General features: G+C 33.6%; 3 protein-coding genes across 3 annotated transcripts; 2 read left to right on the forward strand and 1 right to left on the reverse strand.

The window, feature by feature from the left end:
- LOC18590824 lies at positions 3,812–4,624 on the reverse strand. Its single transcript, XM_007016576.2, has one exon. It carries the CDS (start codon positions 4,234–4,236, stop codon positions 4,015–4,017), a length of 222 nt encoding a protein of 73 aa, XP_007016638.1. The 5' UTR covers positions 4,237–4,624; the 3' UTR covers positions 3,812–4,014.
- On the forward strand, positions 20,000–20,548 carry LOC108663306. The gene has a single exon (XM_018126947.1). It carries the CDS (start codon positions 20,000–20,002, stop codon positions 20,546–20,548), a length of 549 nt encoding a protein of 182 aa, XP_017982436.1.
- LOC108663360 lies at positions 20,867–21,759 on the forward strand. The gene is made up of 2 exons (XM_018127105.1): positions 20,867–21,083; positions 21,422–21,759. The coding sequence occupies exons 1-2, from the start codon at positions 20,873–20,875 to the stop codon at positions 21,526–21,528; spliced, it is 318 nt and encodes a 105-aa protein (XP_017982594.1). The 5' UTR covers positions 20,867–20,872; the 3' UTR covers positions 21,529–21,759.

Below are 25,103 nucleotides of genomic sequence, written 5' to 3' on the forward strand. Positions count from 1 at the left end.
ACCCTCCCACCTCACCGGCTCGCCCTCCCAAACACGCCAGTGGACCTTTCCATCCAAATTTTGGATTCAAAAAAATATAATGAGCCCACACTATCATTAGGTGGGCCACAAAAAGTTTTCTTATACCAGATGTTACAACTATTTGGGCTTCAAATAAATGAGCAAAAATTGGGTTTAGGTTGGGCTTCAGAGAAAAAAAATTTAGAGTTTAGACTTTCTCTAACGTTGATTTGAAAATTTTGTACAAAACATAGATTTTAAGTATGTTTGAGTTTAGGTTAATCGGGTTTTGTATATTAAGTATGAAGATATGAATAAATCATATTTTAATTGTGTCAAACTAGCTTAACTTGTCTGCGACACAATTAGTTAATCGTGTTATCGTATATCTATATAGCACATAATCTGTTTATTATTTAGTTATTTAATTATGTTCATGCGTCGTGAAGATACGTTTAGTATACGGTTATGACCCATTTATTGATTTATATAAATACTAATAGTTTTATAATGATTAAAATTTATTGATATTAAACTTTATTATATTTAATAAATATTATGATATATAGTTTTTGTTTGTAAATTTGAATAATAAAATTATATTTTACTTGTACATATTTTAATTTAATCATTTTAATCATTTTAATCATAATAATTATGTTAATCATGTAATCGTGTTATAAATTGTATAAATTTTAATCATATCATGTCACATAAAACTTAACTCTAAAAGTTTGATAAACATATTTATCTATACAATTAAAACAAGGAAACACGAAAATTGTAAAGTCTAACTTAATGTGCCATGGAACCTGATATATTAGATATGATTGTATAATTCATGTGTTTAGGAGGTTACGAAATTGAAGAGATGTTGAAGAGAAGAAAAGGTCATCGCATTTCATATTTCAAACTTGTCAACGTGATTATAACAGTTGACTGAAACTTTAAATTTAATCAGTGAGGTTACGGCACTGATTAATATTAATATAATATTAATAGATTATACCTCGTTCATTTTTATACAATTCTCGATTTCTTTTCTCGTAACAAAATTATGGAACAATTTTCTTAAGAAAACCTAAGCAGTTGAAATCATGTGCTTATGACTTTTCGAATTTGGTTGACTTTGACATGGGTTTCTTCTAATTTTGCTGTCAATGACTCATATACTGAAATTAAAAAAAAAAAAAAGTCTTTAATCAATTAACCCAAGGAATGAATAAAGTCTTTTAACAAATAAATTAAGTTATCACTTTTTGCTTAGTGAGAAAGCAACATTAACTTCTAGAAAAATGAGTTTCGGTTATTAACACATACATCCCACCATGATTTTAAATAAATAATAAAAATTTTTTTTTTAAGGTATCTAGAAGCATGACAATATCTCAAATGCACATGTGGGAAAATAATCTTATAAGTTTCTAGAAGGAACCTGTTTCCACCCCTTGGACACCCTCATATAAAACTTGGGAATTTTGTCTTTACTTAGATAATTAATTACGTAATTAAATTAGCTGTATAGATTGTTATTCTTTGGAGGGAATGAGCTATATGGGGGAGGGGATGAGCTGTATGGGACATGAGATAATTAGGTCAACCTCAGTCCTTGACCAAAACAGAAGCAAATTTTATCTAAATTTCAAGAATTTCCTTTTTGATTTTTCCCCAAAAAATATCTTTTTATTACTTTTGGAGACTTTTCTTGGTTATGAAATAGGCTAAGTTAGTTTGGCCAAGGGTGCAACCAGATGACTTAGCCAGTTCTTGACTCTATGGTCATGGCTAACAATTTGTATTCAAATTCATTGCACCGTTTTGCTTGACTGAGTAACATCACCTTGAAGATCAGTCCTAATCTTCAAAGAATTATGAAAGTTACATACTCTGAAAAAGCAGCTGTGGAAAAGGTACAAATTGAATATGCAATTCCATGTAAACTTCCATTGCCATGTTTGATCTTCAAGGATGAAGGATCTTGTCATCTGGGGTGGGCAGGATGACTTGTTCCTAACCCATTGAACAACCAGGTTCACTGCAATCAAGTACTAAGAAACAATCAAAGTTTTTCTTATTCTTAAAAGATTTTCCAAGAGTGAAAGAAACTAGGGACAGCTTCATCCATGTGTTCAAGTTCTGAGAATGCAAGATTTAGGTATCAAAGCATAAGCAACGAAAAAGGTTTAATCATCTTTGTTTTTGCTTTATGCAAATGCATGGAATATATGTAAAGATCAGAAGGGGGAAAGAAACAGTTTAAATCTCACTATAATCTCATCTTATTTGAGATTACAAAGTACAAAAGATTTTGTGTCTGGATGAAATGAATCAGGTGAAGATTTTGTGTTTAATTAATCTCATTTAAGAAGCAACAATAACAGTTGTAGAAAGATGACCAAATCATGAATGTCAGCAAATGAGCTAATGCATACCAAAGCTCAGAGGGTGTGTGGCGTTTGATTGGAAAAATAAGACCAAAGACAGCTTGGTTTCACACTTTATTTTCTTATAATAATGTTAGATGTTGGTCAAAATTTTCCTAAATTCAAAACCTTTTATCCTTTAAACCTTGTTTGTTTGTTCTTTTGGGTGAAATAACTGTGCCAGCCATTGGATCATAGCTAGCTCTACCACCACAAGTTGCAGATAGATCCAATGAGACTGAAATCAGAAGCAGCACTTCCTCCCTCAAACAGAAAAATGGGTAATCTGGGTTTAGTTCCAATCAAAGTTTTTTGCAGACAAAACAACCATATCTGCATGAGAGTTGATAGCTTGGCAAGATCAAATGAAAAGGTGATCCTTGGTCTTGCCTCTAAATTAAGCTTAGAAAAATTAGAAAAAGTAAGGTAAGCCCCGTTGATTGCGTAAATTAATCAAAAACATTTTAAATAAGAATGATCCATCATCGTTATCTTGTTAGTATATTTTTATATGATTCGTATGTTATCAAATCAATAGTCCGAAATACTTCAACCATGACAGCAAACATAGTAACAAATTTACCCAAGTAGGTAGATTTGCACATTGAAAAGTTTGATCTCAATACATTTTCGCTGCCAACTTTTTGAAAAGGAAAATTTGGGACTATACCTGAGAGGTAGTCACTTTAGGAGAAATCAATGATAAGGTAAAAGCTGTTTTGGACTGATATGGGGAAGGCATTATCAGATACAACGCTTAGCTGTTAATATGCATTCAAAGTGAACATGTAAACCACCAAAGAAAGAGTCAAACTCACTCTTTCAAGACATATTCCACCCCCCTCAAAGTGTTAGTCCAACATTCATACTTGACAATCTTGTTAAACCTGAATTATATGATTTCTGTTCCTTTTCACGTGTGCTTAGCAGTCATGCTGCTTTCCAGAGAAGAATACGGCGACTTTGAAGTTTAACCTTGTCGGTTTTTCAGTTCGAACTTACCTCAACCACTCGTGGAGAGCCAGGTGGTGGGGGTTGGAAATTCAAGCTATCCAGTCAAAATTTGAGACAGAGAGAGCAAAAGCAGAGCAAACATAACGACATGTCTCATTCAAAAGATGGTCCAACAGATTATAAAAAAGAAAATGGCAAAATCGTTTCTTTTCTCTGATCATCTTTGGGTACAAAGTTTGAGATTCAATGACAAATATATTCCTTGCCCTTGTGAGCAGAAGCTTAAACTTCTTTTGAGCAATGGAAATTGACGGGGCTGGTGGTAGTTACACCAGACAGCAGAATCAGTGAATCACCAATGGTTTATTATTGATGCCCAAGATGTGGAAAAAGGAAATTAAAGGAGAGGAAGTTCGTATAAGAATATATACATAAATTTTATTGGACAAAATCGGTTATCTAGTATGCTACATATATCAAAAATGATACAGGGTCTGTATATCAAATCTACAATCTTTTGCATAAGAAAGAACAAAAAGAAAAAGGGAAAAGAAGGCAAAATTATAAGGCCACCAGTAATTACATTAGACCCTGTACAAAAGATATGGGAGTTATTATCAGCAATTCAATTTAATGATCAATCTGAATTGTAGCTAGTTGGGGTTGGAGCAGCCGGAGTGGAGTTTGAGCTGACGTCTGGACCACTTTCTTCCCTCTTCCTGGGCATTGCCTTGGCCATCGATGCGATTGAAGAAACTGATTTGAGGAAACTCTTGAAGATTCTGATCTTAACTTGGCCTCTCCTTGGAGGGAGGGTTTGCTTTTGCTTCTTGGTGTTGCTGGAAGCATTGAATTCCATTTCGTTCAAGTGGGTATGAAGGTATAGATTCGGGTTGCAAACAGAGAGAAAACAGAGGAACTCAACAAGAGCAAAACAGAGAGAAAACAGAGGAATATAAAGGAGCTGTTGAATCCCTCTGCTTCTTGCAAGGCCAAAAAAAAAAAAGAAGGGTTTTCTTCCTTTTTGTTTCTGAGCAGGAAAATAGAAATGAGAGAAAGTTTGAGAATTGGAGAGTGTTGAGAGGTGAGAGAAGATTGAGTGAAGCAGGATTTTTGGAGTGCAGCTCAGGGATTTTTGAAGAGAGCAAAGACCTGTTTGTGGGGATCAGACTCTGTTATTTCTTGGTGACCAAGTTTTCGAGGTTTGCTGAGTTGTACATTGAATAGATTGTCTTGGGGGGGTTGGGACCGGGGGGTGGGGGGTGGAGTGAATCAGGTGCTCATAAGACCACTACATAAGGAGAGCATACCATTCCAATTCAAGCATGAGATTATGAGAAAAATAATTAAATCCCAAGTCAACAATTATTAAATACTTGGAGCCATACATCTAGGAGTATCACAAAACTTATCAATAGGCACTTTGCCATTTTAATCCTGTTTTTCTCCCACCAGTTATTCTCCCTGGACAATGTTTGACCAATATTACCTAATCACCTAGAACAGAAGACTAGAGAAAACAAGTTTTTGTAACTCATTGGCACTTTGTGCCAGTTTTTCATCATAGGAAGCTTCTTTTTGGAGTTATTTTTTACCCTTTTTCACTATCTTCTATCTAAGTTATTTGATAAGTTTCACTTGAACCAAATTTCAAATCAAATTTTCTATGACTAAAAGAGATTTGGAAAAATGGGTCATTAACAGGTTTCGCAATTAGATTATGGAAGGGTCTATACAAAGCAATTTTGTACCCCAAAAAATTAAGATTCATACAAGCAGTCATCAAAATATGAACAGAAATATGGACTCTTCAACGGGATGCAGTTCCATTCACTCTGCAGAAACTAAACACATATAATAAATGATGTTACTGTGTGAATTGCTGTATGAAATTCCCAAGAACCAAAAGAAATATGAAAGGAATTCTTGAGTCTGCATAGATATTCCAAGAGTCAAGTATGTGGAAGTGGATTGCAGTTGCAGTAGACCTCTGCTTTTTGACCAAGCTTGCTATAAGGAACCATGGTTCTGACTTCTTAATGTTGCAGGCCAAAGAAGAGGAAAATGGACAAGGAGATGCAAGATTGCAGGAAAAAAGAAATCACTCAGAACAAAAATTCCAATTGAATTTACAGTAAATGATGGGTAATCCTGCAAATCAAAGTCCCAAAGCAAGCTCCTTTGAACAACTGGATTATGCCATTATGGTTTTCTCTCAAACACACAAAAAAAAAAAAAAAAAAAAGTTCTGAGATCACCCCACTGGTTCTGGTCCTGTCATGACAAATGGGGTAGTAGTATGACCCACATGCTCCCTTCATGGGCTGCCTCCTTGCCCTAATTTCTAACTATTTGGTAATAAATAAACGTCTACATAAACAAGATCCTCATGGGGTTGCAAAAATTCTTCTGTTAGAGGGTTAAAAATTTCTTTGGTTCATGATAAAGTGAAGAAAAAGATCAAAACACTTAAAGAGTCTCTTAAATCTTGTTTGAATGCTCAAAAATAATTTAAATTAAATCACTATGAGTATAATATCTTACTAGTAAGTTCCAATTTCACTTTATTTATTTAGAATCCTGAAATTCTAAAAACTAATTTTTCAAAGTTTTTTTTAATTTCCCGAATAACTCTAGTTCGTTTTTATTGTATAAATTATTAAATTAATAAAAACTCATTTTGAAGCTTAAAAAAAAACCAAATTTAATCTCCCAATCCTGAGCAACACTGCAAATAGTCAACTACCTTCATACTCCACAACGTGTGGGGACAATAAAATTGACAAATCTATTGAAGAATTAGGCAAAGATCTAAAGTTGACACAAAGCTTTCAAGATAGCATTGATTAGTTCCAATAAATTTTTCAATGAGGATACTCTTTCCATTCCAAGTGAAACAATCCCAATTTTTTTTTTCTCATACATGAAATCATCTCGATTCATGATGATTTTGATGAAATTCTTATGGGTTTCTACTACTAAGAAAATTCTACTCTGTAAACTATTATGTCCCTCCACCATCTTAGTCTAACTAACTAATTTTCGTTTCAAGTACATATTTTTTTTTAACGTAAGTTTTACTTATATCTCTCCTTATTTCAATTTTTCTCAGGTGTCATGATGGTTCTGTTTTCTCAATTTGCAAATTCTGAATGGCTTTTTCTTTGTTTTCAATTCTATAGATAGCTTCTATTATGGTTAAGACTTAGGTTATTAATTTTACTTGATAAAATTATAAAATCACCTTTAAATGTATTGAATTGATAGTATTTTGATCATCTTATTAGATAAAATTAACACTTTTATCTTATTTTCTTACGTGATATCATGTGAAAAAAAATTAAAATTATAAAGGGTATAAGTAAAATTTATCTTATTTTCTTTTAGATTTCATTTAGTTAAAGTATATCCAGAGTCTTTGGAAAGGATAGTGAGTAGTAATTAAGAATGTTACTTGCGGAAGAAAGCTGGCCACAGACCACAGTGGTAGGCCATGGAGTTGCCTGATGGTAGTAATTTTCTCATCGATTGCTTTCACAAGCAAAAGCGGTGGTGCGGGCACATAGATGTTGAAATTTTAACACAACACTAATCCTATCCCAAATTTGAAAGTACATATCAAAATAAATAGTAATGGCTAACATTGTGACTTATTTTAGATCTCTTTTTTCGAAACGCGTTTTCGCTTTTCAAGTATTTAACGTCAAAAAAATCATTTAAAGCAAAATAATTACGACATATATATATATATACATAATAATTATTATTATTATTATGTTTTTAGGTATTCAATTCTTCTTGTACAATCGTTAATAAAATAAATTATTCACATTCACCAAAGGCCAAATTCAGAAAATATATATACTTTCTGATATATATATATATATATATATGAGAAAAATGGGTATGGTCTAAAAATAAATAAATAAATTTTGAGTTTGGGACAATTGATAGATTTCAGTCCCTCAAATCAATAAACAGTAAATCAAGAGATAATTAGGGTAAACAGATTGTGATGCAAACTGACTGAAATTTATACTTAAATAATTATTAGTAGTTATTAATGACAAGGAATGTGTTAGTTGAATGTGATGACTTGTACAAGTTTCAACTAGGAGAAATCACGCGTAAAATTGACTTGTGCCAAGTCCAAAGAAGAGTCCGTCGTTTTGTAATCGAAAGTCAAAAAAATAAATTCAATTAATCTTTCGAAAAAAAATGAATTACTTCTTCTCCATTTTATTTATTTATTTTGGATTGAATCACTCAAATTTATACGATGCCAATTGCAACAATGCGAATATTTTGGATCTCGAGTCTGCGATGTCATGTCTCGAGATATCGATTTTAGAAAGGAACATCGACGATAAGATTGGGTTGGTGACGTTCAGAATTTGTTACTTATCGTGTGAATCTCGCAAAACTTGTCTGTATCTTTCCGATTTCATTCGAGTATCAAGGTTAGACAACTTCTTACTCAGCTGTCAAAAAGATTCCGCGTTCTTTTTTTCTTCAAACATATATCTTTTATCCACGCACATATACGTAATGCTTATCATTTACTTAATTAATTAATCCCATCTTGATTAAAAAAATATTTTTACTTTTTATCATGATATAAAAAGACTTACTTAACTAATAACGGTCTACATAATCGTACTATTGTATTTACGATATTTACGAGTCATGATAGTTATCTTGATTCTCGATTTTTACACTTACAAGTCGTCGTAATCATTTTTACGAGTACTTGTACCTGACAAAAGAAATGTTGTTGCAGTCCACAATACTAAAGGCAACGTACGTCAAGATATTCTAACAGACTGTCTTGCGATTTAGTAAAAATAAATAAATAAATAACTACTCTTTTTAGCAGAGAATATTCGTCACCGTAATTAGATTTACCTTTTGAAAATTTTCTTTGACAAGAATAGCAAGAGAAAAATTATTGAAGAAAGAAGAGTGGGGGATTCGAAGTTGCCAAGTCAAACGCAAGAGCCCTTTGTTTAGGATTAAGAAAAAGGGAAGAATATTGGAGTGCACATAAAAAGCAAAAAAGACCATTACCCTGTTTTCATGTTGTTATAAAATCGGATTTGATTGATTGACCTATCGAGGAAAATGGAGAGCATGGATAAGCCCAAGCTCCTTTTCTTGAGAATCAGTCAGCACGGAAATCATTTGCTGATTATCAACATGAAAGAAAAAGCAAAACCAAGAAGAAAACAGAGGAAAGACTAAAAGGAAAAGTAAAAACAGAGACAAAGGTATACAATCACCTGCATCTTCTTTTTTCTTTTTTGAAGAATAGTTACAATTTTTTTTTTTTTTTGTACAATAGAAAGGCTAAATTCACATCTTAAGGCTAAAAACATACAGGGTCTGCACTAGAAATAGCCCTAAGCAAAGAAAAAGGAGAAAAGAAAAAAACAAAATAAAATAATGACTATAATGGCCAGGCTTTGAACAAATCAGACCCTATACAGAAAATCATAGAGAAAAAAACTCAACCCAATGAGTCGAGTGATCCATCTGAGTTGTAATCATTGGGGGTTGCATGTCCCGGGGTTGTTGAGCTTGAGCTAAGTCCACCTCCTCTTTCCCTCCTCGCCCTCCTTCTCCCAGAACCCGTCGACAGAAAATTTGCAGCTGATTTCCAGAGGCCCTTGATTATCCTGATTGTAATCCGGCCTCTCTTGGGTGGGAGTGGGAAGGTCTGTTGAGGCATCTTGGTAAGTTTTTAGAAGTTTTTTTGAGGTAACAACAGAAGAAGTTATGTGAAGAAACAGAGGAATCCAGGCAGAGGAAACAGGGGAAAGGGGTTATGGAGCTAAACTTCTCTTATATTCCTTGCAAAAGAAAAGGATAGTAGTTTCCTTTGCTTTAGTTTGGAGAGTTTTGAAACAAAAAGACTGAAAATAGTTAAAGAAACAAAGAAGTGGAAGAGGGATTTTTCAAGAGAAAACAGAGTATGAATTTTTAAGAGAGGGGAATGCAAAATGGAGAGTGGGAGAGAAATTTGTTGAGTTTGAAGAGGAAGTGAATAAAGGTTTATATAAAGAAATTTTAGGCATGCTCATGGACCCTTTGGTGGCTTTACTTCCTCAATAAGATTTGTATTGGGAGCCAAGGAAATGTGGACCATGAGAGATAAAAGAGGATTTTAATTTCTAACATGATTTTTTTAAAATAAAGATAAAAATGGTTAAATCAATCCATAAATTATTTAGGTAACAAAATTAAATTCTATAATCTAAAATAAGATACAAATTAAGCTTAAAAATTAAGGTAAAATATTGTTTTAATGTATGCATTAATAATACTAGAGTATGACTATGCGTTGCACACGAGCTAAATATAAGACACTCATGCATGCAACTCACGCGTAAACAATTTCAAACTTCTTTTAAAAATATTGTTCAACTTTTCTAAACATCCTTTGAAGTTAACACGCGGTTAAATGAAGTTTTTTTTAAGTATTCTACTTAGTCTTTTAAGAATAATGATTTTTCATTTATTTGATAATTATCACGATTCTTTGATATGATTTTATTGTAACAAAAAAATTGTGATTCATGATTAATAATAAAAATTACTTTAAATAACTTAAATGGGTTAAATTTGATTTTCTACTTAATAAGATTATAATTATAAAAAAAACTAAATGGATTAAATTTATCGACAAAAAAATTTTAAATTGAATTATTTGAAGTAATTTTAATCATTTATTATGAGTCAAATTTACGTGATTATGATGGAAACCGTAACAAGATTTCGTGATAGTATAAGATCATTACTCCTTCGCTCAAAAGTGTTAATGAAGTATTAAGTTGGTCCTTTTTATTTAATATGGTTAGCTTAAGTAAACATTAATCATTGGAATTAAATGAGTCAATGTAGAGCGATCATAATTTTGGAATTTCAAAACTTAATAAAATTAAAGAAATAACATCAAAATTTAAAAACTTGGGCATTGGTAAAGTTCAAATTGCAAATTTATGTCACATCTTATATATTCTGAGGAGGTGGTCACTTGTGTGAACCATGAACCCACAGATGTGTGTAAGTCCGTGGTCCATGGACTCCATGGGACCATGCATGAACTTGAGGCTCGACCAGCTTACTTCACTGGTGTGAACTTCGGCAGTCCGAAGGGTCCACAGCCTCCGAACCCCCAGGCCGCAGGGTTTATACTTCACTTGTTTTAGTGTTTTAATTAGAAAATATGATTATAGGATGAATTATATTCAAAGATGGGATAATTTCACATTTAATCTCTATAATTTAAGACAAACATACATGCAACTCATATATATTCAAATGAGCTTGGATAATAATACGGCATTTTTTGATCACATGTCAAATTTTAATCAGTTGATGGACACATCAGCGACTTTCTCAATGATATTAAAAATCAGACTACATTAATATACCAAATAAAAGTTCAAATATCAAATTAAACATTTAATATAAATATTATATTAAATAAATTTTTAAATTAAACTATAAACGATAAACATTATATGTAACATTATCTTTTAAAGTTAAATAATTTGCTTCAAATTCTTAGATTCGAGCATAAATAAGAGGTGGGGAGATGTGAAGATTGACTAAAAATTTCACAAAAATAAACTTCCTCCCCAAGACAAGAAATGCAGAACCAATTTCCATCTTTAATCATTCATCAATCTATATTTCTAGAAGGGGTGGCAAGTAAATTGGATGGATCTCGTCACCTTCTTAGAAATTACTAGCTTTGTGTTTGATTGGATCCCACAAACAATATGTCAAAAACATGTGCTAAAATAAATAAATAAATAAATAAACGAAGTAAACTGTTTCATTGGTTGGGAATGAACAACTAGGGGGTCAAATTAAACTTGTAATTTCCTTTTATTCAATTTTGGCGGGAAAATGTGGATTCATTCTAGCTTTGGACCACCGAATCTAACTGGTCTGGCCCCATGATCAATAGTTTCTCATTTTTATAGCATTAATTAATTAATTAATTAATCAATTTTGCATTTAAAAACAAAAAGAAAAATAGGCTATGCTTATTTTCCAAGTATTAAAGGTTTGGTTTTATGGTTTGTATTTGGCATTTTTTGTTTTATTAGGTTTTAGTTGATGGAAATCTATATAATTTTAGTTTCTAATTAGGCTTTTTATTATGAATTACTAAAATTTTCTCTTTCTATCAACTATTCATGATTGTCTCTCCTTGATTTTTTTTTTTTTTACTTTTCTCTAATATTCTTATGAGTTTATATATTATACGGTGTCAATTTATAGATTTTATACACAACCACTTAACCAAATGTTGTCACTTTTTTAATAACTAAATTTAAAAATTAAAAATCCTCAAAATAAGTATTTATAATTTTAAAAAGATATATTTTAAAAATTTTTCAACTTCTATCTTCATACATGTATAAAGTGATACTTTTTAATTAAGTGATAGTGTATAAAAATTAATCCACGAGTTTGCAAAGCTACAACTTTTTTTTTTTTTGGATTTAAGATTATAGCAAAGCTACAATTGATCACATGTGAAATTTAGTGTATGAACTTTCCTTCAATTTTTTTTAAAATAAAATCACATTTTTTCAACAATTGATAAGTCAATATTGATCTTAAACATATAATTTCCTTTATAAAACATAAAAAAAGGAACAAATTTGGACAGTTTAAAGAAGTCTAATCAACTGCTTTTTTTTTCCTATTAATTATTTTAAAATGAACAATTTAATAATAATGAGACCACAAAATCCAAGTAGCGTGCAATCTCAGTTAAGCTGAGATTATGTGGGAGACCATACAAGCTATTTTTGGGTCAACTCATAATGCTACAAAAAATTTGTCGTATTAAGCTAAAACAACCTAAGAAAGAAAGAAAACCGGTCATCACAATCTGTGGGCAGGGCCCTAACTCGAATTAAGGCAGACAGGTATGGACCGTTCGAGGTAACTGGTCTGCTTCGCCCATCATCTGTAGTGTTTTTATGTGGTCACAGTGTGCCTGGTCCGACAATGAAGGTTCTTTTTCATTTTCCTATTCACTTTTTTTTTCCTTTTTTAAGACTAGGTTGGACAATTGAACATGTCTCATAAATTGGCAAAATCAGACAGAAAAAGAAATAAGACTATATAATAAAAATATATATAAAAAAATCATCGAAATCAATGATAAGATCTTTAAATTTGTCTTTATTTATCGTACTTTTTCAGAATTTCACATCTTGCGTGTAGCTTTAAATTTAACAGTAAAAATACGGTCACCTAAGTAAAGTTTAGACACAATAAGTAAAGCATGGGTGGACGAATCTTCCAAAAATTCTAATTAAAGTAACTCTTTTCATGCTTTTTTAGTAATTAAATGCTTATAGCATTATTAATAAGTAATTAAGAGCACAACATTTCCAAATGTAACGTGTGGGGTACTCGAGATTTTTGGACACAAAATAGCGCGTTCATATTAATTGTAAGAAGACAAAGTGTGAGAACTTCTTGGTTTATGTAAGAAAACAAACAAACTGGGTAATTCCCTACAATGACATGTTTGATTGACTTGGAAGTTGAAATATTTGTTGAATCTATACAATCAGTCCAGAGCTAAAGAACCATATGTCTATATGATGTTAATAGGACATCATCATCAATAGATCATGGACAACTCGAATATTGGAAAAAGAAAAGAAAAAACAAAAATAGCTAATTTTATGGAAGGATTAAATCTTTGGGTATTTGTTTTTGATATGTGAGGGTGAATTTCTAAAATATTTTTTTTTTTTAGAAGTGAGAGTCGCGTTACAAAATAAAAAAATTATTTCCGACAGAATTTATTATTTGTTGGAAATTTATCAAGAAAGGATATTTTCGAGAAATATTTCGTAGGAGAAGTGAAGAGATTAAAATCTTAATAGACTTAATAATGAAATAAGTTTTCGAACTATATTAAAAAAGTCAATTTAGTCCCTATATTTTTATTACATTCAAATAAATTTCTAGAATTTTTATTTTGAGTCAAATAGACTATTTTTCCTAACCATTGACTAATATTTGTTAATCAACTATACAATTAGTAATTTTTTATATCACATCATTTGTTACGTGGCATATGACGTGATGTAAAAAATTACTGATTAAAAATTGAGTTTTTATTTTCTTTTAATCTATTCAAATATCTAAAAATTATTAATTAGGGATATGAAACAAAAATAAAAAAAAAACCCAATTGCTTTTAACTGATTATTATTATTTTTTAACTGATTACTATCTTCTTAATTGAAACCATCTTCTTAACTTTTGTTAGTCAATGATTAGAGAGAGAGAAGTTTATTTAACCTAAAATAAGAGTTCATGATTTATTTAAATGTAGTAAAAAAAAGAACTAAATTAACTTTTTTGATATAATTCGAAATTTATTTATGTATTTAATCATTTTATTACAGTAATAATTAGTTAAAGACTTTGAGTGAATAACCTTGTCTTTATGCTTGCACTCAGAACTCTTAACCCTGCCATTATTGTTGGTAATCAAGCTGGTGGGATATCAAGCAAGTTTTGCAAGTGAAAGTGAAAGTTAAAGAGTAGAAAACAACCAAAATTAAGATTCCCAATTCAAGAATGTGTCCAAGAAATTCATTTTTATATTTGATATATTGTTATTGGTATAAATTTTATATATTATTATTGAATCAAATGTTGTTTTTAATTAATAAATAAAATTTAAAATTAATTTTTTTAAAAAATAAATACTCATAAATTTAAATACTATCAATGTATCAAATATAAATTCAAAAGAATTCAATGATAAGTCGGGAGTCGGGGAAACTCTACACTCAACGTGTATTAATTTCAAAGTACGTGCGAATTCATCTCACAACACCGACCGTCAACCACTCTGCCTTGATTAAGCATCTTGGGGGACCAGAGTGAATATTCAATGAAGATGAAGAAAACAGAAAAGAAATCTATTAATTGCAAAAGCTGCTCGGTGCCTAGCTAGGATTGCAAGAACATACCAAAATCATTGAACAATCTCAAAAACAGATTTGGTGGTTTTGCACACCATTGCTTGTACATCAAAACATCGGCTTTCATAGAAATCCAATGAGAGATTAAAAAAATTTACATCAAATTTAACTGGTAGTACGTCAATGCATTTGAATATTTGATTAATTTATTAATATATAATTTTTATTTAAAAATAAATTCAATTTTTTTTTAATTATAAAAAAAGAAACTGCTAGTGCTTCAACATTCCTGTCATGATATGTTCATGGAGTTAATTCCATTGCACTTTCTTATCTTTCGGTACCTTGTTATGATAAGCTAGAGCAAAAGCATGGCTGTTTTTCAAGCCTGGGAACGCAAGAGGACAAAAGAAACTTGACCAGGGTCGTGACTTGACTTGAAGGTCCACAACCATGAGAGCCCACAAAGACATTGGGAAGTCTTGCAAATGGAAGTAAAGGGCAGGCATTGGCGAATTAGCTACAAGTAGATCCCAGGCATTCATCTCAGAACACCGACCAGGCACCGTTGCAGCGTGAACGAGTAATAGTACCAGTAGTTTTCATCAATGGAAGAATTGGAGCACCAATTTGAAAAACAAGTGGACTTTAGCTGGAGTTCATCACCTAGAGGGTCATAAATCGTTGTACTGGTGCAGCAGCAGCCATCAGGAATAATTAAAAGGTATTGGTTTTCGTTAAATTTAGTGATGTCAAAGTGCAAAAAGTGCACACCGGGCTACAAGTGGCTCGATGTGCAAGAAAGTTAAAGATCCGACCCCACCCCACCTCCTTGTGTACGGACATTATGCTTTTGTTTTCTTGGAAGTTGCCAGGCAAAGGGCCGACCATATTACCTGTTTAGCAGATCAGGACTTGCTCCTGGATTGGGTTTGGCTTGTAGCAGACTTTGACCCTCTGCAAACACCCACAAAACACGTGGTCACCAAGCACAGTTCTTCTCTGATGAACTCGACTCGTTATGATTTCTTTGTATTGCAATGAAGCTTAAATTTGTGTATGATTGATATGAAGTTGTTTGAAAGGAATTGTTCTAAGCAAAATGTTGAGATACAAGGGAAAAAAGAGCAGCCTTTGTTGATCGTTTGATTATCAGATATCATAAAGTCTGCTAAACCCTTGTTTTTTTCCTTTTCTAATTGTTTCTTGGCAGCATCGTGGATCCAGAGCTACGCACGCCCTTGGTTTCTCTGACCACTTCTTCCCTTGATTAAATTATTGCAGTTTAAATCACTTTACAGTAGAGTTTTTAATCTTATTTCTCCTGTGCTTTTTCCACAAAGTAATCAAACCATTTCCCCTGTTTTTATAATGTAAGTTGCTGACCTATTGTATTCATACATGACATGCTCTGATGGAAGCAATCTCGTTGTGTCGACAGAGCAAATCCTAGCACAATTTGTGTTAAAACGCCCCAACATGACACCTTACCAACAACCAGGGGAGGTGGCATTAATTTTATATATACAGCCTTCCATCGACTATCAAGAAATTTGATGAGGTAATGAGTCAGGGATGGATCAGCTATGGGACAAAAAGAAACATGATGATGCTTATGATTAACTAGATTGACTCTAAGATCTGTATAAACTTCCCATGCATGCGTGTGAAAGTAGATTATCAAGAAAAAATTGAAACCATGGGTTTGGGTTTGGGTTTGGAAGCTTAGTTGGCTCACTGTTTCTACCTTGGAGGCTAGGGAAGCTTTGGTTGCTGGTGGAGCTTTAACTCTCATTTGTAGAGTAGTAGTCAAACAAATTTCGGCTAGGTGGCGGTGGCCCGCAGGCCTGAGCCCCCCATATCCAGGATGTTTCTTGCCACTCACATAAAAAGCTGAAAATTCCGAATTTGCTATAGCAGTCTCATACACATGTAGGTAAGTTCTGTCATATTGAGAATCTTGGATCTGTTTTCTTGTTTGTTCTTTTGATGTGGCAATGGAGTAAATGATGGGTTTAGAACCTGGAATTCACCAAAGAAGAGATCCCTTCAATACAGGTAAATTGAGGGTATTTATTTATTCTCGCGCACCCAAGAATATTATATGGAAAAGAAAACAAAAAGCAGCCAACCTTCAAGACAAATTCACAACTTTTTCAAACGTTCCTGGTCCCATCTCTCAAAAAGCACACTGGGTAAGGGGAATAGAATCTGAAACTCAAAATTTGCAGCAAATTCTGGGTCTGGAGACCCTGCAAATCAAGTCCCAAAAAAAGAACAAGAACAAGAAGCATATGCAAACATGGGAAATTTATTATCATATTACATTATAGTACAACCAAAAACATAAGGACAAACCCCACAGATACAACCGGGCCTCTTCCATGAACATCACCTCCCTTCAAAAACTGGCAGAAACAACTATGGAAGAGGGCTTAACTGACAAAATAGGAACTAAAAGACTTACATGGGTTCTTATCCCCTACAGTTAACTGATAAAAACATGAGTTAATGTAGGGTTACATAAACTTTCTAAAGTTAAAAACCAAGACAGAAGCTGTGATCTGAATAAAAAATGACAGATTTTCACAGCCTAGCTATTTAGAATATATAGATACCGCCTTTTCCGGTTTAGACAAATATGTAGGGAAAGGGCTTCAGAACCACGGAACACATATCACAATTCGGAGAATTGAGACGAAAAACAGAGGATATGAAGGTGATTTTAACCCAAATGGCCTTTTTGCTAAGAGATGTCACCATTTCCTTCAGAGTTATACCCACTTTGCGGTGGGGTTGTGGTTGTAGACGAGGTGCTCTTCCCATCACTGCCTTCTCCTTTGTTTTTCCCCAGGGACTGCTTCGCCTTTGAGGCTGCAGAAACGACAGTCTTGACCACGCTCTCAAAAATTTGAGCCTTTACTTGACCTCTCCTGGGGGGAAGATTTCTTTCCTTCTTCCTCTGGGGAGTAGTAGATGCAGTCGCCATCGATATCAAAACAGATTAATCTGCAGGGAAAACAGAGAAGCAACAGAGTAAGAAAATAGAACAGGACAGAAAAATGAGGACAAAAAGTGAACAGATCAAGCTCTAATCAAACTTCAAAGAAGAAGAAAAAGAGAATATAGGAGTCATGCAAGAAAAAGAGAGATGCATTTATACTTCTAAATCGAGATACAAGCGAGGATTGTAATTTACGGTCTCTGCTAATACAAACAGGGATCCAGCAGAGTCTTAGCTTTACAACAAAAGAAGAAAAACAAAAAAAAAAACACAACAATTTACATATAAAGAAGAAGACCAGGGGAGATGAAGCGAGAGGAATAGGAATGAGGGGAAGGGGAATGGGAAACTTTTGTGAAATGCAAGGGAATTAGTAGGAGTTTGAAGAGGGTGGTGATAGCTCAATTTATAGAGCAAATATTTGATGAAGGGGGCAGCCAACTTGGTGCAAAAATGATATTGCCTTGTCCTTACTTCTATTGCCTACTTGCTGTATGGCCTTGGGCCCTGGGCCTTGATGTTGGTATCCCATGTTAAAAGGAAGCTTTGGGTTCAAGGGAGGTGTCCCCAATCAAAAAATTAAATAGGTACAGTTGGGTTTGTGGATTTGTCAAGGGGGATAAGGAATGTATAATTTCTTTGCAAGTTCTCATAGTCAGAACTCAGGATGGTTACACTTCACACCAATCTGAGCGGAATCTCAGAAGAATCTGTTAATAGATTCCCTTTTCCTTCTTTTTCCTGGTTATATACATGATGGAGTATCCTTCTTCTATCTCCCCCGTTTACATTATGTTTTGGTTTACTTTAATGGAACAGGGGAAATTGAGGGCAAGCCATCATCCTGCCATTGTCCTGTAAGAAACCTTTTGTCTTATATTCTTCATAAGGAAAAAAAACAGAAAAGGGAATGCCACCTCCATGGTACCATTACCTGTTGGAGATTTTCAAATAGAGACGTACTCAACACTTAAATTAACACCTAAGAGACATTACTTAAACGTGGTTTGACATTTATTATCTATATTGACAGTTGCTTTTATTCTTGTTAGGGGGAGGAGGGGAGGATTTTACTTCCATTACTATGTACCCTTTCTCCACTTGGCCCTTTCCTACATCATTGATTCATTGAATAAAATTTTTCCTTCACAAGCTGAGGGGAAAGTCAAGAGAAAGCATTGTTTCTGGTTTTTCTTATGCATTAAGACAAAAATCACACACAGACAGCAACTTTGGGTATACAAATCAAACCATGTGTGAGGCTTCAAATGTTACCTGAACATGTTTTCCTAGCCATGTGAAATTTTAACAAGATGGCAATGGCAGTCAAGTTACCCTGCTTGAACACAATTGTCTCAGCCGCCTTCTCTGCCACATCAGACTCCATTAGATGACAAGTAACAGACTAAAGAAAAAAGCAAAAAGAAATATAAACAAACTAGTGATCTTTTGCTTGCATTATGATATGGAAAAAGTGCAAGGGGAATATAAAAAAACGGCTCTTTATCTAACTAAAACTTTGAAACATTGCATCCCAATGGTTAAATATAACCAATTAAAAGTGACATTTCTTTGAGGTATACAATGATGTCACTCTGTTTCTTTTTCCAATGTAAATTGTATGTATGACAGAAATTGATGCCACTTGTCATGTTATTTGTCTTCCTTTCTAGGATAAGTTCCAAGTTTTCCACATCCCATTTGCTATCAGCTAATGAATTGCCATAGAGTGACAATCAAAAGAGGGTCAAGAACAAATGGCCTTTCAGGTTCAATTAAATGATGCTTTTAAGGGGGGGGGGGAAGTGGTGATGTTATGTATGGGGATTTTTGACTTGAAGGTTGAAGCATGCTCAAGGAGAGAAAAGAAAGTAGCAATATGTTTTGGCAAATCCAGCTAAGTTTACATCATCAGTTTGAATTCAAATCCTTGAACTCACCCAAACCCTATAGTATCAGAAGTTGTTTAGACAGAAGAGGTCTGTCATTTTCTCAATGACTCATTCAGGGTAATTAAGTTGAAGCATGCTCAAGCTGGATCAAAACCTCGGTTTTGGCATTGACATCAGAGTTTGATCTTGTATTGGCAGTCCTTCTCATCTTGAAAATTGAAGCAATGGAACTCTCTGGTCCGCCCCTGGATCCCTATTTCAAATTGGAAAGGATAATTTCCCATTGCAAAGGACTTGGAAGCAAGCTCTTGGCAATTAAATAATTATGCAATTGGTATGTTGAATATTATAGTTACACATGTATTAATTTACTTGTGTCTAGTTTGTAAATAGGCAAATATTTATTTTGATGTAATAGGCTTCCTTTTAATTTTTCTTTTCTTTTCTGGACAGTAGGCTGTAGTCTTGTATAAATACATGTAACTGTTTCTTAACCAAGAAGAGAATTCGGTTATCATTTTTCTTCCCTTTCTAAAATTCTCTTTATTCTTCAATAAAGTCCTTCTTTTCCAGCTTTCTGGTACAAATCGAACATGGTATCAGAGTCAGATCGAAGCTAGATTTGAAGTTCATCACATCGAATACTGTAGATTCTTGATTAGCTCATCTGCTGTTCTTTCATCTCTTTCATTTTCTCTTACAATTTCTACTTCATCTACCAGTTTCTTCCTTCTTTAATCAAACCCTAGGATGGCAAATTCATCTGTAAGATCACAGATTTCACCTGCAGAAAATCCACTATCACCGTATTACATCCATCACTCTGATCTCCATGGGTCAGTAGTAATAAACCCTAAACTTACTGCTGCCAATTACATGTCATGGAGTCGGGCTTTCTTGCTTGCACTCTCAATTCGCAAGAAGAGGGGATTTATTGATGGAACAATCAAAGAACCAAATGAGGCAGATCCATTATTTGAAGACTGGTCCAGATGCAACAGTTTGATAGTTACCCGGTTGCTTGAGTCATTGACACCTGAGATTGCATCGAATGTTCTTTACATGGACTCAGCCAAAGAAATCTGGGAGACATTGAAGAATCGATTTTCTCAACCAGACGAAACCAGAATATGTAATCTTCAATTTCAATTGGGAAATATTTTGCAAGGAACAAGGTCAGTGAATGCTTATTTTACAGAATTGAATTCAATTTGGCAAGAGTTAAAGAACTTCAGGCCTTTGCCTCAATGTGATTGTGGGGGTTGCAAAAATAATTGCTATCAAAAGTATGCAGATTAACAGAATAAAGATGCAGTATTTCGTTTCTTGAATGGTTTAAATGAATCATTCTCAGGTTTAAGATCACATATTTTGATGTTGAAACCGTTCCCTAGTATTGATCAAGCTTATAGTTTAGTGATCAGGGAAGAGTCACAAAGATCATTGATTTTACAATCCCCTATTGAAAACTCAACTATGGCTGCTGTTGTAACAAAAGGAAAAAGAAAAAAAAATACTAATTTGGTATGTTCACATTGTGGTAAGAAAGGGCATCCAAAAGAGAAATGCTATCGCATTATAGGATTCCCAGAGAACTTTAAATTCACAAAGTGAAAAGGGAATATGAGAAAGGGAAGTTCATTAGTTAATAGTGCTGTTAATGGCTCCGAGCAAGATGAATCTGATGAAGCAGCTACCAATTCAATTTCACAACTGTCCTTGACCAAAGCACAAATTCAAAAGCTTATGACATTGATCTCTGAACAAGATGATACAGCAAGAACTAAGGAAAATCATTCAGACAAGCCTTCTCTTGTAAATTCTGCACTGGCAGGTATAATTTCATCACCTAATGCTTTAGTAAATTCTGTTGTACATATGTTGCCTACATTGAATCATAACACTTGGATTTTAGACACTGGGGCAGATCATATTGCATGTTCCTTACATCATTTCAGTTTTTCTAGACCTGTTCATAATATGTTTATTGAACTACCAAATAAAGCTAAAGCTATTGTGACACATTTGGGGTCAGCTAAACTTTCTCAAAACTTAATACTAGAAAATGTTCTCCTGGTTCCTTCATTCAGATTCAATTTAGTTTCAGTTAGTAAACTTACCAAAGATAAAACCAAATGCTTATTTTTTGCTGACAATCATTGTCTCATTCAGGATCTTCTTACATGGACAGTGATTGGGCATGCTACAGTCATTGCTGGACTTTATATCATACAAAGACAGTTGAATGCACAGTTCCAGAAGTTGATTTATGTTCATAAAGGTCCTATTTCTGTTCTTTCTAAGTCTAGGATTCATAATGTTCAGTCTGGTGATACAAAGTTTATAAAATCAGATTTGGTACATGATGATTGTTTAAACTTTGTTTGTAGTTCTTTGAGTCAAAATTTTGATATGTGGGACTATAGATTAGGTCATGTGTCACCATAGAGAATAAAACAGATTCATAAGTGCTGTTCAGATGTGATTTGTAAAGATGATTTTCAATGCAATGTTTGTCATTTAGCTAAGCAACACAAATTGCCCTTTCCTTTGCATACTTAGTCTGCTACAAAACCCTTTGAACTAATTCATGCAGATATATGGGGGCCTTATCGTGTACCATCTTTGTCAGGACATCATTATTTTTTAACAATTGTTGATGACTATTCTCGATTTATATGGTTATACTTGTTAAGAGTCAAGTCTGATGTCAGTATCATAATTCCTACATTTTGTCAAATGATAAACACTCAATTTCATACATCAGTCCAAGTTTTAAGAACAGATAATGCACCAGAGTTTGGATTAGTGGAATTTTATTCAAAGATTGGAATTGTGCATCATATGTCTTGTGTGGAAACTCCACAGCAAAATGGCATTATTGAAAGGAAACATGAACATTTACTGAATATTGCTAGGGCTCTTCTTTTCCAAGCTTCTCTTCCTATGAAATTTTAGGGGGATTCTGTTCATACAGCCACACACATTATTAATCGTATCCCCTCTCCATTACTTCACAACAAAACTCCTTTTGAAATGTTACATCACAAATCCCCATCATATTCTCATTTTAGGGTCTTTGGTTCTTTGTGTTTTGCCAGTACTCTACAAAGAAACAGAACTAAATTTGATCCCAAAGCTAAACCATGCATCTTCATTGGTTATTCATTTGGTGTCAAAGGATACAAGCTATATGATCTAGAAACTCGTGAGTGTTTAATTTCCAGGAATGTTGTGTTTCATGAGTCTATTTTTCCTTTCAAACATTTAGGTAACAAGGATTCATTTTCCTCTACTTGTTTACCTTCACCATATATTTTTGATGATCCAATTTTTCATTTTACATCTAATCAGTCTGATACTCAACCAACATCTCTTGTTTCACCTTTAAATGTTACTTCACCATCAGACTTTTCTTCAAATTCTTCTCCTACTCCTTCAGATTCTTCATCCCTTGTTGATGTTCAGCCAAATTTTCTTCCATCACAAACAGAAACTTCTTTCATTCCTAGGAAAAGCAATCGCATCAGATCATTACCTAAATACCTAGAGTCTTATCATTGTGATTTACCCTCATTGACATCTAATGTTACAGCATATCCTATTAATAATTACTTATCCATTAGTCAACTTTCTCCTACACACAAGGCTTTCACTGCCAGTTTGTCTTCTGCTTCTGAACCTAGTACATATGCACAAGCTGTACATCATGTTCAATGGAGAAATGCTATGCAAGATGAATTGAATGCTTTAGTTGAGAACAAAACTTGGGAAGTGGTTGTTGTTCCTTCTGATTTTCCAGTCATTGGTTGCAAGTGGGTGTACAAGATTAAATTTCTTACTGATGGTAATATAGACAAATTCAAGGCTAGGTTGGTAGCAAAAGGCTATAACCAACAAGAAGGTTTTGATTATCAAGACACTTTTAGCCCTGTTGCTAAGCAAACAACTGTAAGGGTTTTTCTTGCATTAGCTACTATTCATAATTGGTCTTTATCCCAATTAGACATAAATAACGTCTTTCTTAATGGTGACCTTGTCGAGGATGTGTATATGGAGCTGCCTCAGGGATTTGTCATTCAGGGGGAGTGTCCACTAGGGACCAAATTTGTTTGTAAACTCCAGAAATCACTATATGGTCTTAAACAAGCATCAAGACAGTGGAATGCCAAATTTACAGAGACTTTAATTCAGTATGGATTTGTGCAATCGAAAGCTGATTATTCTTTGTTTACAAAGAAGTATGATACTGGTGAATTTGTAGCTTTGCTTGTATATGTAGATGATATTTTAGTAGCTAGTTCTGCAGCACAAGTTGAATCTGAAGTGAAACAGTATTTGAAGTCAAATTTCAAGTTGAAGGTTCTTGGTTCACCTAAGTATTTCTTAGGTATTGAGATAGCTAGATCTCCTAAAGGAATTCTGTTGTGTCAGAGAAAGTATGCACTGGATCTTGTTAATGAGCATGGTTTGTTAGGTTCTAAACCAGCTTCAACCCCAATGGAATATAATCATAAGTTAACTGCTGCTAATGAAGATGATTTGTTGACTGATGGTACTGTGTATAGGCAACTCATTGGTAAATTGATATATTTGACCTTCACTAGGCCAGACATTGTATATGGGGTACAAGTTATAGCACAGTTTATGGATAAACCAGGGAATGTACACTTACAAGCTGCTTTCAGAATTCTTAGATACTTGAAAGGTTCTCCTGGTCAAGGAATTCTGATGTTTGCTTCTTCACAAATAAAATTGAGGGCCTATTGTGATAGTGATTGGGCTGGTTGTTTACTTACAAGAAAATCAGTGACTGGTTATGCTATCTTCATTGGTGACTCTTTGGTTAGTTGGAAGTCGAAGAAACAGAATGTTGTAGCTAAAAGCTCTACTGAAGCAGAATATAGATCAATGTCTGTAACGTGTAGTGAAATTATTTGGCTGTTGTTCTTGTTGACAGATTTTGGAGTTGTTCATTCAGAAGCAGTGGAACTATACTGTGAGTATATGCAGAAATCCTGTTTTTCATGAAAGAACAAAGCATATAGAAGTTGATTTCCATTTTGTAAGAGAAAAGGTGATTTCAGGAATTATCAAGCCAAGTTATATACAAACTTCACATCAGCTGGCAGACTTGTTTACTAAATCACTCTTACCAGGACAATTTCAATTCCTACTTAGCAAGATGAGTGTTTTGAACATTCACGCTCATAACTCTCATCTTGAGGGGGAGTGTTGAATATTATAGTTACACATGTATTAATTTACTTGTGTCTAGTTTGTAAATAGGCAAATATTTATTCTGATGTAATAGGCTTCCTTTTAATTTTTCTTTTCTTTTCTGGACAGTAGGCTGTAGTCTTGTATAAATACATGTAACTGTTTCTTAACCAAGAAGAGAATTCGGTTATCATTTTTCTTCCCTTTCTAAAATTCTCTTCATTCTTCAATAAAGTCCTTCTTTTTCAGCTTTCTGGTACAAATCGAACATATTTCTTCTTTGGTGAGCTTAGGTTTTAACAGCAGAACCTGACAATATAAGCAAGCTGATGAGTTTGGCTGAAAACTCAGTAGAAACCGCGTAAGCTCTTTCCATGGATGGCTCGTTTCCTCTAAAAGGCCAAAATGCAATGGAATTTCAAACACAACTTTAACTAGTCAGCTTCACATAGGTGATAATATAAAGAATTTGACTGGAAAACAAGTCTCCAGAAACAATAATTAATTCGAGTTCTTGAGGATATGGGGACGACAGAATAAAAACAAGGGAGAAACTATCAAATTAAATTTGTAGTAGCAGTAGTAGCAGATTTGGCAGCAATGTTCTTCACCACTACTCTAACGATCTGGACAA

Source organism: Theobroma cacao, chromosome 9 (genome assembly GCF_000208745.1).
Source record: "Theobroma cacao cultivar B97-61/B2 chromosome 9, Criollo_cocoa_genome_V2, whole genome shotgun sequence".
Taxonomy (NCBI): Eukaryota; Viridiplantae; Streptophyta; class Magnoliopsida; order Malvales; family Malvaceae; genus Theobroma; species Theobroma cacao.